We start from the raw sequence: 12,509 nt of genomic DNA, 5'->3' as shown, positions 1-12,509 counted from the left end.
TCAAACTGTAAAAACCAGTCCTTCCTATGCTTAAAAACGTTTCTAATATCATCAATCAACGGACCAACAAGAGACAAAATTTCTTCTTCACTTTTCACAGCCATGATGACTGCCTTCGCATCCCCTTCAAAGATAACTTTATGTATATTGAGTTCATTGCAAATCTGCATTGCCTTCCACAGAGCTATGCTTTATGCAACTTCCGGTGTCTGCACATTCCTTATACTATCACACACAGCAAGCAGTGCCTTTCCATCTTCATTTCTAATGATTATCCCCATCCCCATTCTCCTCTTCTTCAAATTCAAGGATGCATCCCAATTAACCTTCACAAAGTCTACTGTAGGTCAAACCCATTTAGACTTAGTAAAAGGCACTACAGCTTGCTGATCTTCAGTAATATCCTTATATTCTCTTTCTTTAACTCCTCCAGTGTCTTAATAGCTGTGGATAACAGTCTTCTTGGGCATGTGAGTCAATTATAAAAAACAAAGGTGTTTCTTCTCAGCCAGAATTTCCTAAGGATAACAGTGGCCTCCTCTAACTTAGCTTTCTCGAAAACTTCCATCATCTTTCCCCGTTACATCAGAAAATCACCACCCTCCCTCTTCCACTTGTTACACCACTCAAGCCATTTGCCCATACATCATTTGCTGCTGGACATTCCCAAAGTGCATGTATAACCGATTCTTCATATCTAAAACAGATTGGACATAAAGGATTCTTGACAATCTTTCTAAGAAACAGATTCCTCTTAGTAGGTAATAACTAGTTTGCTGCCTTCCATAGGAAAATCTTAACCATATTTGGTACTTCTAGATTCCAAATACACTTCCACCTGCTGTCCACCTGTTTCTCCATAGAGTATTCTCCTTTGCACCTTCTTTTCATTTCAAGTTGCAAGAAATATGCACTTCTGACAGTAAAAACCCCTTTCTTTGAAGGCCCCCATGTTGCCTTGTCCTCTGTCCAACCTCTGCCAAGTGGAATGCTCAGGACCTGCTCTGCTTCCTCTTTCTCAAAAACAGCATTAATCAAATCTTCATTCCATTCTTTTCTGTCTTCTAACAGCAGTTCAACTACTTTTGAATCTTTCATGAGCATTGTATTTGGTGGCTGCATTGAGAGTGAAAGAGTGGAGTTCAACCATTTATCACCCCAAATTTTGATTTTCTTTCTTTTTTTGATCAGTAAAAAAGAGAGATATTATATATATGAATGAAATAAACGTAATCCTTGTACACGGGACGTATACAAAGGAACTCCTAAAGACATTCTAAAGGCGATAAATCCTTGTCCCCATTTAATACAATATTGGAAAACCAACACATTAGAGTGTGGAGAAAAAAATTCTTCAACTTAGTACTTGTGCGTTCCTTATCTTCAAAACAACGGACATTCCTTTCCGTCCAAATACCCACATAATACACAACAGAATCATCTTCCACACTGATACCACTTGATTGCAACCTTGCAGCTTTGACCAACATCCCAACAAATCCACCACCCACATAGGCATAACTCAGGCAATATCAACCCTCAGAAAGATTTCATCCCACAACACCCTTGTTACCTCACAATGTAGTAATAGATGGTCCACAGATTCTCCATTCTTCTTACACAAATAGCACCAGTCCAATACTACACATCCTCTCTCCCTCAAGTTATTCGTGGTCAGTATCTTCCCAAGAGCTGCACTCCAAACGAAGAAAGCTACTCTAAGGGGCACACGAGCCCTCCAAATATTCTTCCAAGGGAACGGAGTAATCTCAAGTTGTGTTGTCAAGATGCTATAATACACCTTGACTGTACATAACTTATGGTTATTAGACCTCCATTTCAAACTATCTCGCTATGTCACTGGGATCTCCGTGGAATATAATAAGCTGAAAAATTCTGAAACAATAGATAATTCCCAATCATGTAGATCCCTTTTTACATCAGCCACTGAAGCTTCCCTATCAGCTGCAATACAGTATAAGGTCGGAAAAACCCTTTCCAAAGCCTGGACTCCACACCACACATCCCTCTAAAATCTGATACAACTGCCCTCACCAACTACAAAGCAAACTTGATTTACAAAACATGGCCACCCCTTCCTTATATACTTCCATAAACCCACCCCATAGTTCCCGTTTACTTCCTTAGAGCACCACCCACCCCAATCTACCCCATATCTAGCATCAATAGTATCCCTCCACAATGACCCCCCTCCAGATGATATCTCCATAGCCATTTTCCCAATAAAGTTTTATTGAAAATTCTCAAATTACAAACACTCAACCCCCCATTCACATCTGGAGCGCATACAGTCTCCCATCTAACCAAATGGAATTTCTTCTCCTCTCTCATTCCACCCAATAGGAACAACATTAATCAAATCTTCATTCCATTCTTTTCTGTCTTCTAACAGCAGTTCAGCTGCTTTTGAATCTTTCATGAGCACTGTATTTGGTGGCTGAATTGAGAGTGAAAGAGTGGAGTTCAACCATTTATCACCCCAAATTTTGATTTTCTTTCCATCTCCAACCCTCCTTAATAAGGTCTCTTGCACTTCATATACTTCTCCAACCCTGACATTTAGAAAATTAGCATTTTTTAGATACTTCTCTCGAAACACTACTGATGCCAGGGAGTTATGGAACTGTAGGAGCCTCCATCCTTGTTTTGCTAATAGAGCTAGATTAAAACTGCTCAAGTCCCTAAAGCCTAAGCCTCCCTTCTCTTTTTGCCCAACCATCTTTTCCCATTTCCTCCATTGAATCCCCCCTTCCATCTGTTGCTTCCCCCACCAGAATTTGGAAAACAAAGTATTAATCTCACTGCAGAGTTTGAGCGGCAGCTTGAACACACTCATGGCATTAGAAGGTATGGCTTGGAGCACAGCCTTGATCAGAACTTCTTTGCCAGCCTGGGATAAGAAATTATTCTTCCAGGACCAGGTGACTTCAAAGGGGACATTTGTTTCGAAGCCTCCTCAATCTCCATACTAGTGAACCTTTTGGACAGCATTTCATTCATCTCCTTTGTCACCTTTGGCTCTATGCATCTCAAACATTCTTCTATCTCGTCACTGGATGGGTTAGTAGAACAAAACAGATTTCCAAAATAGAGGCTGAATGCTCTTTCAATCTCTAGATCTCCTGTGACCCTTCTGTTCTGCTCATTAATAACTTCCTTGATAGTGTTTCTCTAGAATACTATATATTTGTAAAGGAGTATGGTTCTCTTTTCTTTTGTTTGTGTATAGAAAAGGTATAAATTACTTTTCTAGTTTTTTTGATCCTCGACTTTTCTAGCATTCTTAGAATACGAGGTGAACACACTTTGTGTTTTGATCTTCCTCTGAGAAAGAAGTCTATCATAGATGAAATTATGATAAAGAAAAACAACAGGGGATATGCACGTAATTTGTTGTTAATAGCACAGCAAAAAAAAAAATCAGTGACAATGTTCAACTTGGAAAATCCATAGTGAGAATTTGACATTTGGATAATTTTTGGAGTGGATAGCATGTAAAAGATCAAAATTATTTGAGATTAAATTGACTCGAAAATGGTGCTAATGTCAGGGGAACTCTGGTGATAAAAAGTAACCCATCCAATGGTATTTAACATCCAGAAGACTGAAAAAACTAGAAAATAAATTTGTTCTGAAATTACCAAGAGAGATAATCCTGTTATTGGGTTATAATGTAATAATTATTATTTTCTAGCCCACGAGTAGTTTGCCTCTTTTTGATTTGTTTGCTATAATCCTGTTTCTTGTTTTCCTCACCACGCATGAATTATTGCTTATTTAAAAAAACCATGTTTTGAAAAGCAGATCCTTTTTTCTTACCCATGTTTGCTGTGAATTTTGCAGACTATTATGACAAAATTTGGCGTCTTTGAAAAAGTGTAAGATATTCATAAATCGTTCAATGCAATTAATCTATGTATTTCGATCACCACTGTGCTGTTCATTCATCTTTGCACATGCTTTAATATACAACTAGTCTTCTGCTGTCTATATTTGCTTTAATTAAGATTTGTCATTCGTTTGGAAGAATTATATTTTCTGTTACAAACGCAAAAGCTCAAAAAATCTTACCAGATGCAAATAAAGCTGTCCTAAAATCTAAGATACAGTGTTAATAGCTTCAACAAATCTACCTATAAAAAAACAACAAATCTTCTTCAGTCAATTTACAACCTTAGCTATAATATATAGCATTAGTTTTTGTAGAAGAACTATATTTTTGCATCACGAGAGCAACAAGGTTAAGAATCTTGCTACATGTTGAAAATGTTGGTCTTGACCCTGTCATCTCTGGAGTTTTGTTTTGTCCAAGATTAATTATTAAGTTTAGGGGTATTGAAATAGGTCTATGTATGACACAATCCTGTGAAATTGAATGCAGACAATGTCCTCTAAGCTGTGCTAAAATCTTGGATTCATTGGTAACAACTGCAACACTTCATTTTAGAGCGAAAAAGTTTTTGAAAACTGGCAAGGGTGTGCAAGGACAAGCTACAACTTTCTCCAAAAATTAATAGATGCTAGGCCAGTAGGAAGGGCATATCCTGCATTTTACACCTTTTATACCTTGAATTACAAACAACGGCATAGCTTCATAAAATTTTATCTTATTTGTATTAATGTCAAATTTACGACGTATATTTGAGATGTAGTGTCAACATGCTGATTGACGGGCCCAGTACATCACGATAGGTCTCTGAATTGCACAACGACAGATGTCTTTTGTACGAAATGCAATGCGGAATTGGGCTGGAAATATGTAAATTAATATTTATTTTATTTTGTTATTCTTTTGATTTCTTGATGTGACTATGCTCCTAACCAATTCTTTATTTTCAGGTTCAGGTTGATGAGCCCACCACGGATATGAGAGAAGCAAGAATTGTGCTTGATATGTAAGTTCTCCGAATGATATGAACATTTGGGGGTCTATAGAAGGCATTAATATATTTGGGGGTCTGATCCAAGAATTTTTGAGCAGGGACAAGCTCCTGCATTGGAATGGATATCAGCTAGTGGATGAAGAGAAGCTGTAACCACCCAATGACATTTGAATGGGCAGATTACACAGATTACAAGAACATTGTATGAAGACTTCATCTACAAGTCATTGAACATGCAGTTACTGCATGGGTTCTTCTCCTCTGTTTCTTTTTTCTTTCTCTCCTTCTATTTCCCCCCGCTCTTATTCTGGTTTGGTAATGAAGTTTGATTCTCCAGTAATCTAAAGAAAGTATACGTGAAGTCAAGGTTTTCATTGGTGGTGGGTGGCTTTCCAGTTGGTGTGAAACTCTCATACCAGAATGCTTTGTACAGATTTGAATCTGGGTTGTGGCTAGTGAATGTTCTTTAATTTTGCTTTCCTTTGCCTTCTCTTAAACCATACCATAAGACTTACACTGTTTTGGATATGATGAAGTTGCATCTGCTCAATCCGGTTTGTATACGGTATAAATGAGATCGAATAGCTCTTTCCCCAACATTTTAGTGTTCTGTTCAGTTTTAGCGTGAATTTTGTGACTTGAATGATGTTTTTTCCCAATTGATAATTTCTGATTAGTAAATCCTATTTGCTTGAGGTGTTGGTGTTTGAAACAATGTTCTCGAGAAGAAGAAATTGCCAGGAATGTTAAACTTGGTCTTTAATGAAACTGGTGGGTGGTTTTTGGTAAGGGATAGAGGTCTTAAATTTTTTAGAACAATTGAGTCATTCTTCCTTATGATGTTTTTTCCTTTTACGTGAGGGAGTCAATTTACCTCATTTGTTCTTGGTGATAGACTCCCAATGAGCTAGACCGGTCTGTTTTATCCCAACTATGAATGGTTGAGGAATGAGATGAGATGATAATTTTATAAATAGTATTAAGATGATTTGTAAATAGTAGTAAGATAGTTTTGAGTTAAATATTTATTAGATTTTAGAAAATGAGAGAAAAAGTTAAATAATAAAAAATATTAGAAAGTTAAAATATTATTAAAATAGTATTTTTATTTTGGAATTTGAAAATTTTGGATTTCTTTTGTTTGAAAATTTAATAAAGTTGAAATAATTAGTTTGAAAATGTTGTAATAATTAGTTTGAAAGTATTTGTGTTTGAATAATATTTGAGAATAAAATGAGTATTTTGGAATTTGAAAATTTTGGATTTTTTTTGTTTGAAAATTTGATAAAGTTGAAATAATTAGATTGAAAATGTTGTAATGATTAGTTTGAAAGTATTTGTGTTTGAATAATATTTGATAATGAAATGAGATTAAATGATATGAAAATTATTTCCAAATATCCTTATATAAGTCTTCCCATTTCTAGGACAACTTGCTCCATTCTGTATGGACATAGGAAAAATAGAATAATGTTACATACAGTCGTAGAGTGTATAATACTATATAATTATTTTAAAAAAGAATAAGATTTACTATTTTTTTTATATAGATATTATATTTACTTATTTTTTTCAAAAAAAATTATACGATACTTGCGTATTCAGTGATTGCAAATATGATTTCGAAAAATAAAAAAATAAAAAGCATACTTTCCTGATCATTTACAGTCTAGAACTTTTACCCTGTTTTCTTAGTGTGGAAGTTGTGCGTTGGCCTTTGTCCAATTCTGCAAGTACGAGAGTTGGAAGGTTGCAATTGGGTGAACACTTCTGAACAACATAGACTGGTAAGTATAGTACTCAATCACAATCTTGAATTCTTTCTTACCTCTATTTCTGGCTTCAATATTTGCAGAGAAATATGACCTTGTTTCTTTGTTTGCAGCTGCAGCATTTTCTTTAAGTACTCAGAAAACTTGCAGTTTCAGAGCTCTTTGAGCAAACAGGTTCCAGATGGGGAGGCTCTATCTCATTGAATACGATCAAACTCCTGATAAGAGGTTCTACTTGTGCCGTTCATGCCAAACGCACATTGCATCGGCCCAAGATTTTCTTTCTAGTGTAAAAAAATCTCTTCTCTCCCTCTTGTGTTTGTGTTGATTTGTTGGCCACTTTTTCGTATCTGTCTCATGCAATGTCTCTGAACTTCTGAGAAAGTCTGTTACAGTTCTTATTTCTTCAGGGTTTTCTTTCATAGTGATATACATTCAAAGAAAGGTCTTTGGAAATGAGACTTTGTACCATTGATGGATTCTTTCTTTCTTTCTTTTTTCCCTTTTTTTTTTAAATTGATGGTCTTTTTTGTGCATAATTTAGAAATAGTGTTTTGAAATGCAACTTATCAAGTTTGTTATCTAACTTTAAAGCACATACTGACTATGTGTAATCTAACTTCGATTTCTCAGAGTTGATCAAAATTGAAATCTAACTTAAAAACTAATACTCACATTTTTAGAATAAAAGATATAGATAACAGTGGAATTATTTTGTTTAATTTTTTTTTTTCAATTATAGAAAAGGGAAAGAAAAGAACTAGAAAATACTGTTTGTTATGGAACTAGTGAAACCTTTTGGTATCAGTTATTTCTTGTCCTGGACTGTGAAAGAACTTAATATTATTAACACAATCGTTATCGGTATAATTTTAATGAAAATGCTATCTATCATCCTTTTAACTTTTATTATTATTTTGTCATCTCCTGAAGTGACATCAAAGTAATAGCATCAAGGGATTTTGAAATGATGATAAGTAGCAAATTTCTTTTTTCACTTCCATCAAGCAGTGTGTTTGTGACTTGTTCACTATGATCATGTATCTTTGTTTATTACACTATTTTGACAAGGACTTCTTTTGACTTACTGTCGTTCGCATTCTATTTTGCAGACTCTTGTGAACATCTTCTTCGAAAAAGTGTAAGATATTCAAACTTCATTCAATGCAATTAATCTTTGCATTTTGTTCACCACACTGCTGTTTGTTCACCTTGACATATATGCATTGGAACGAAATCTGAGAGCCTCCTTCAGTCTATATACATTCTTTGATTTAATGACTAATTCTTGTTTGCTGAGAAGACTTATATGTAGATTGAATCGCTGCCATCCTAGGGTTTAGTTCTAATTCAGCACAAGCATTGGAAGTTGCATATTTGGTCTGTGGTTAATTATTCAGTTCAGGATATTGAAATAGGTCAATGTGTCACAATTCTGTGAGGCCGGTAGCAAACAATATCCTTTAAGCTGTCCTAAAATCTTAGCCACAGATGTAATAACTGCAAAACTTATTTTTTAGAGGAAAACAAAATCCTGGAAATTAGCAGGGGTTAAAGGAAGATCAATACAACTTTCAACACAAATATATGTAAGAAAAGCAGGAAGCCTGACACAACCTCCAATATCAAAATCGACATGGGACAGAAGCTTGACCCAAAATATATTGTAGAAGGTGACACGCAGACGTTTTTATAGCAACAAACAGGAATCCAAATATTGAATATGATTATGACACTGTAAAAACTATTGTAAACCGTATTGCGAGTATTCTAACAGCATGAACAGAAACCATTTTCTATAGATATAGGGTGCTACAATGGTCAGTCAAGATAGAGATGAGACTTACCTCTATCAAACTCTGGTCTCGTCCACTTACCCTTTTTACTTGGCAAAAAATGAAAAAAGAATAAGAACCTTGAAAAATGTTATAATTGTTTGTCTTGGTTTGCATTTTCTATTGATGTAAACAAAATCCATATTTATAAAACTTCTCTACCTATATTTGAAAGCTAAACCTAACTCTAATAAGATGGACTCTTGATCAAACTTCTTTTGATCAAGGACTCGTTCAAACTCGACTCTAATGGCATTGACTACCAAGCCAAATCTTTCTGAAGGATGGCTCACCTTTTCTATGGTAGGCCTTCGAATTAATAGTCATGAATTTCTTGTTTGATATGTAGTGTCAACGTGGTGATTGATGATCCAGTACATTATTGGAGAGATTTGAAGGATAGAACAGTGGCAAATGTCCTTTGTATCAAATGCAACATACTTTTGGGAAGAAAATATGTAAATCTCAATTATTTTTCTTTCGAGATTGTTTCGATTTCATGATATTCTGACTGGATTCTTTGTGTTCAGGTCGAAGTTGAAGAACCCACCCTGGAAATAAGGGAAGGAACAATTCGAATGGAACAGTAAGTTCTAAGCATCACCCTGACAATTTATGTATTCTGTAAGAGGCATAGACACATTTGAGGTCTGATCCTAGAATTTGTGAGTAGGAAAAAGCTCCTGTTTTGGAATGGAAAAGTGCTAGTTGATGAACTCCCAATCCCACAATCTGAAGCCTTTGTCTAGAATTCATTGAAGGTGCAGTCAATACCGCGGGTTTTCAGTTTGTGTTTAAGTTTGATTCTCTCAGCACTCTGCATAATTGGATGAGATGTCAAGAATGGCAGTTGGTCGATTGTTCTCACTTTGTGTGTCGTTAGTTCTGTAAAAAATGGTGACAGATTGGGTGGTTGTAGAATATTAAGTGGTGAGGTGTCTGTCCTTTTCATATGTTAGCATCTTTCTAACACAGTATGCAGGTCAAGACTAGTAAGCATATGCCAGGTGAAATATTAATTAAATGGAGGTGAAACTTAGTACCTTTACTCTGATATCATTTTAAATCATTATTTGTCTCAAATGTCTCAAATGCTTAAGCTTATACGAAAAAAGAAATGAATTTAATAATTTAATTTATCTTCTGAAAAATATATATGTATGAGAATATGCATGGTTACTTGTAAAAGAGTTTAGAGCCAAACGAAGTGGACTAGTAGCTTTTCACTTATCGAGTAAATCTACATACAGTCGTGGAGAGCGCAAACGCCGTGTAATCATTTTTAAAAAAAAGTGAGGTCCATTATTAATAAATTAAGTTTTTTTTTTTTTTTTTTCAAATAGATTTCGTATTTGCTCATATTTTTCAAAGAAATTGTGTAGTATTTATGCACTCAATAATATCATTTCTCGTCAGTAAATTGAGGTAAACTTTGTTTGGTTCTTCCAGCCCTTATCTCCAGTGGCTTCCAAGGACCTGACTCACTCTGTATATGGAAGAAAGTGTCTGTGGTTAGCACAATCCTGCACTCTGCTTCAGACATATTTGCAAATTGCTATCGAGCTTGACTTAGTCCAAATAAAACAAGAATTGCTATCGATCTTAATAAAACAAGAAAGATGATATTTATTAGAGAGCTGCTCCAGGGAAGTCCATTTTGTTACACAAAACGCACGTGGATAAGTAAAGGAAAAATAAAATAAAAATACATAACAAAATAACAAAAAGTTAAATAAGAAGCTTCTTTTTACTTTTTATATTTTCTCCCTCGTATGTATAGTCTCTCATCCTCCTGCCCAGATCATGAAACAACGAAAACAAGGAAATATTTTTCTCCTGCACTGACGAATTGTTCATCCTCTACAGCATTTCACGCGTCCAAGAGAAGTTAATCACCTCTCTCTCCCTGTCTGTGTAATATGTGTGTAAGGGAATGAATGTGTAAACATATTTTTTTGGGTAAAATACGTGTGTAAATGATCTGTAAATTTTTGAACAATGTGAGATTACTCTCTTTACATTTTATCTTCATTTATATGTGTACTTAGTGATTTTTAACTAAATTGATAGCATCCATTTTATCTTATTTGTATGTGTTTACTTTAGGCCTCCTACAACTTAAAAAATTTGAAAAAAAATATACAAGCAGCCATGGCCAAGATTTGCAGTGTTTTTTTCTTAAAGAAATCATTTTTATGTACATCCTTGAATTTTAAAGTTGACTTGATGGTTTCTAGTTGTGTGGGTTTGATGTGAAATTGGAAGGAAGGGTAAAAATCAGATCTTAGACCAATAGATTAGATAAAAACATATATGATTTTAGTTTGATTTTGGATTGAGAAAATGTGTTTTATGGATTTGGGCTCTGACTTGTAGCATTGTTGATTATCTAATTGTATGAAATAAATGGCTAGAGTAGTGAGGATGAGTACTTTTGGTTGAATAGTTTGATGGACGAAGAGGATGACCTGTCAAATATATCCTTGATGGCTTGTTGAAGCTGATGAAGGTGATGGTTTAGTTTAGATTTACTTAATGAACCTTTTTTTTGTTATTGTTGGAAAATTGAAACTAATGCTTTTTCTTGTACTTTTTATTTAGACTTATTATGATGTCATGTCAACACAATTTGTTCCACCATTTGTTAGGACACAACCTCTATATGCTCCACCAACCCCTAATGCCCATCCAAATCCCTATCCTTCCCCTCCATGTGCTACTCCTACAAAGCATAATGCTCCTTCCAAAAGCACACATTACCCCTATATATGGAGTTGTCAGGTGAATATAATACATTCTTTTATATCATATATTATGTATAAAGTTAATTAATTTATTATAATACCTTCTTTTATATCCGCTCATTTTGTAACCCCCAATTATCCAACCATTTGGGTCATATAGCACGGGTACATCAAGAGATGTTGAGGAAATTACTAAAAGTGGGCATGATAAGACTTCAAAAACAATTAATGAAAGTGTGCACTCAAACGAGTATGATATTGAGCAAGTTGATTGCACTATTCAAATTGGTGAGTTAAATGTAAGAAAAAAGAAAAATAACAGTAAGAAACAAAAGGTCTGAAGCTCTCTTTATAGTTTTTAATTCACTTTGTTACTAGTGTATAGATTTTGTTATATCAACACTTTTAATTTCTACCAGCCCATCCAATTAAGTGAATCAAATGAAATACAACCAACCCCTCCAACTCAAGTTAGCGCAGTTTATAAGGTATGATTTTTTATTATGTCTTTTTATGCTTCTGTAATCCTTACTAATAAATTTTTTCCTTCAACTGTGCAGGAAGAATGTTCAACACCCACTGGTGCCTAGTGGAGTAGGTTCTATATTTTTTCCTTCAATTAGTAGAAAATGCTTCTTTTTCACAGTTGTGCTGGATTTTTAGTTCATAAATTGAGCACATAATTGCATGGATTGTTCTACATTGTTGACTTGAAAGAAATTTTCTTTTTTTTAGGTTGTGCCTACCTCTAAGGGTCAAACTCTTGCTGATGACTAAGACATCAAGTTTTTGAAATTGTATGTGGGAGGCTATCAAGACATGGTGGAGGTTTTCCTCTCAATAGCAAGGGATATTTTTTCCATCACTTAGATGGTTTTTGGTTGTCCCACTGAAATTTCTATTGAACAATAAAAAATTTGTTATTTGATGTGCTTTAAGAACTAGAATTTGTATTGAACATTATTTAAGCATGATGGGGTGTGACGAAATAGTTTATGCAAGTCTTTCTTAGGCCTTTCTTCTTTCTTGATTATTGTTTTATTTTAGTCAGAGAATGCATAAATTTATGACATTTTTCTAGAAACACTCATTTAATCCATCCATAGCCAATATGAATTGACTGTGCTATTGGGGCCTTGGCAAGCTAGAGTATACTCAGATTCTATATCAGTTTTCCAACTTCCTTCTACTCTGATGAGTAGTATATGTTTTTATAATTTGTTCACGTCATTTAACTAAACAACCTTTTTTTTT

At 34.6% G+C, this 12,509-nt stretch overlaps 1 protein-coding gene across 1 annotated transcript; it reads left to right on the top strand.

Moving 5' to 3' along the window:
• The first annotated feature begins 6,579 nt into the window (after positions 1-6,579).
• LOC109002629 (protein yippee-like At4g27740) lies at positions 6,580-9,549 on the top strand. Its single transcript, XM_018980469.2, has 6 exons — positions 6,580-6,691; positions 6,790-6,965; positions 7,789-7,817; positions 8,861-8,969; positions 9,042-9,097; positions 9,185-9,549. Exons 2-6 carry the CDS (start codon positions 6,858-6,860, stop codon positions 9,258-9,260), a joined length of 378 nt encoding a protein of 125 aa, XP_018836014.1. The 5' UTR covers positions 6,580-6,691; positions 6,790-6,857; the 3' UTR covers positions 9,261-9,549.
• Positions 9,550-12,509: the final 2,960 nt, after the last annotated feature.

Source organism: Juglans regia, chromosome 5 (genome assembly GCF_001411555.2).
Source record: "Juglans regia cultivar Chandler chromosome 5, Walnut 2.0, whole genome shotgun sequence".
NCBI classification, from domain to species: domain Eukaryota; kingdom Viridiplantae; phylum Streptophyta; class Magnoliopsida; order Fagales; family Juglandaceae; genus Juglans; species Juglans regia.
Note: the sequence above shows the minus strand (reverse complement) of the source record. Positions and strands in the feature narration are given on the sequence as shown.

What these genes read in the sequence shown, in the direction of transcription:
- LOC109002629 (XM_018980469.2), top strand. Translation starts at nt 6,858, where the DNA reads ATGGGGAGGCTCTATCTCATTGAATACGATCAAACTCCTGATAAGAGG. An exon ending in CCCAAGATTTTCTTTCTAGT is followed by an intron (nt 6,966 to 7,788) that starts GTAAAAAAATCT and finishes TCTATTTTGCAG; the next exon opens with ACTCTTGTGAACATCTTCTT. An exon ending in AACATCTTCTTCGAAAAAGT is followed by an intron (nt 7,818 to 8,860) that starts GTAAGATATTCA and finishes TTTGATATGTAG; the next exon opens with TGTCAACGTGGTGATTGATG.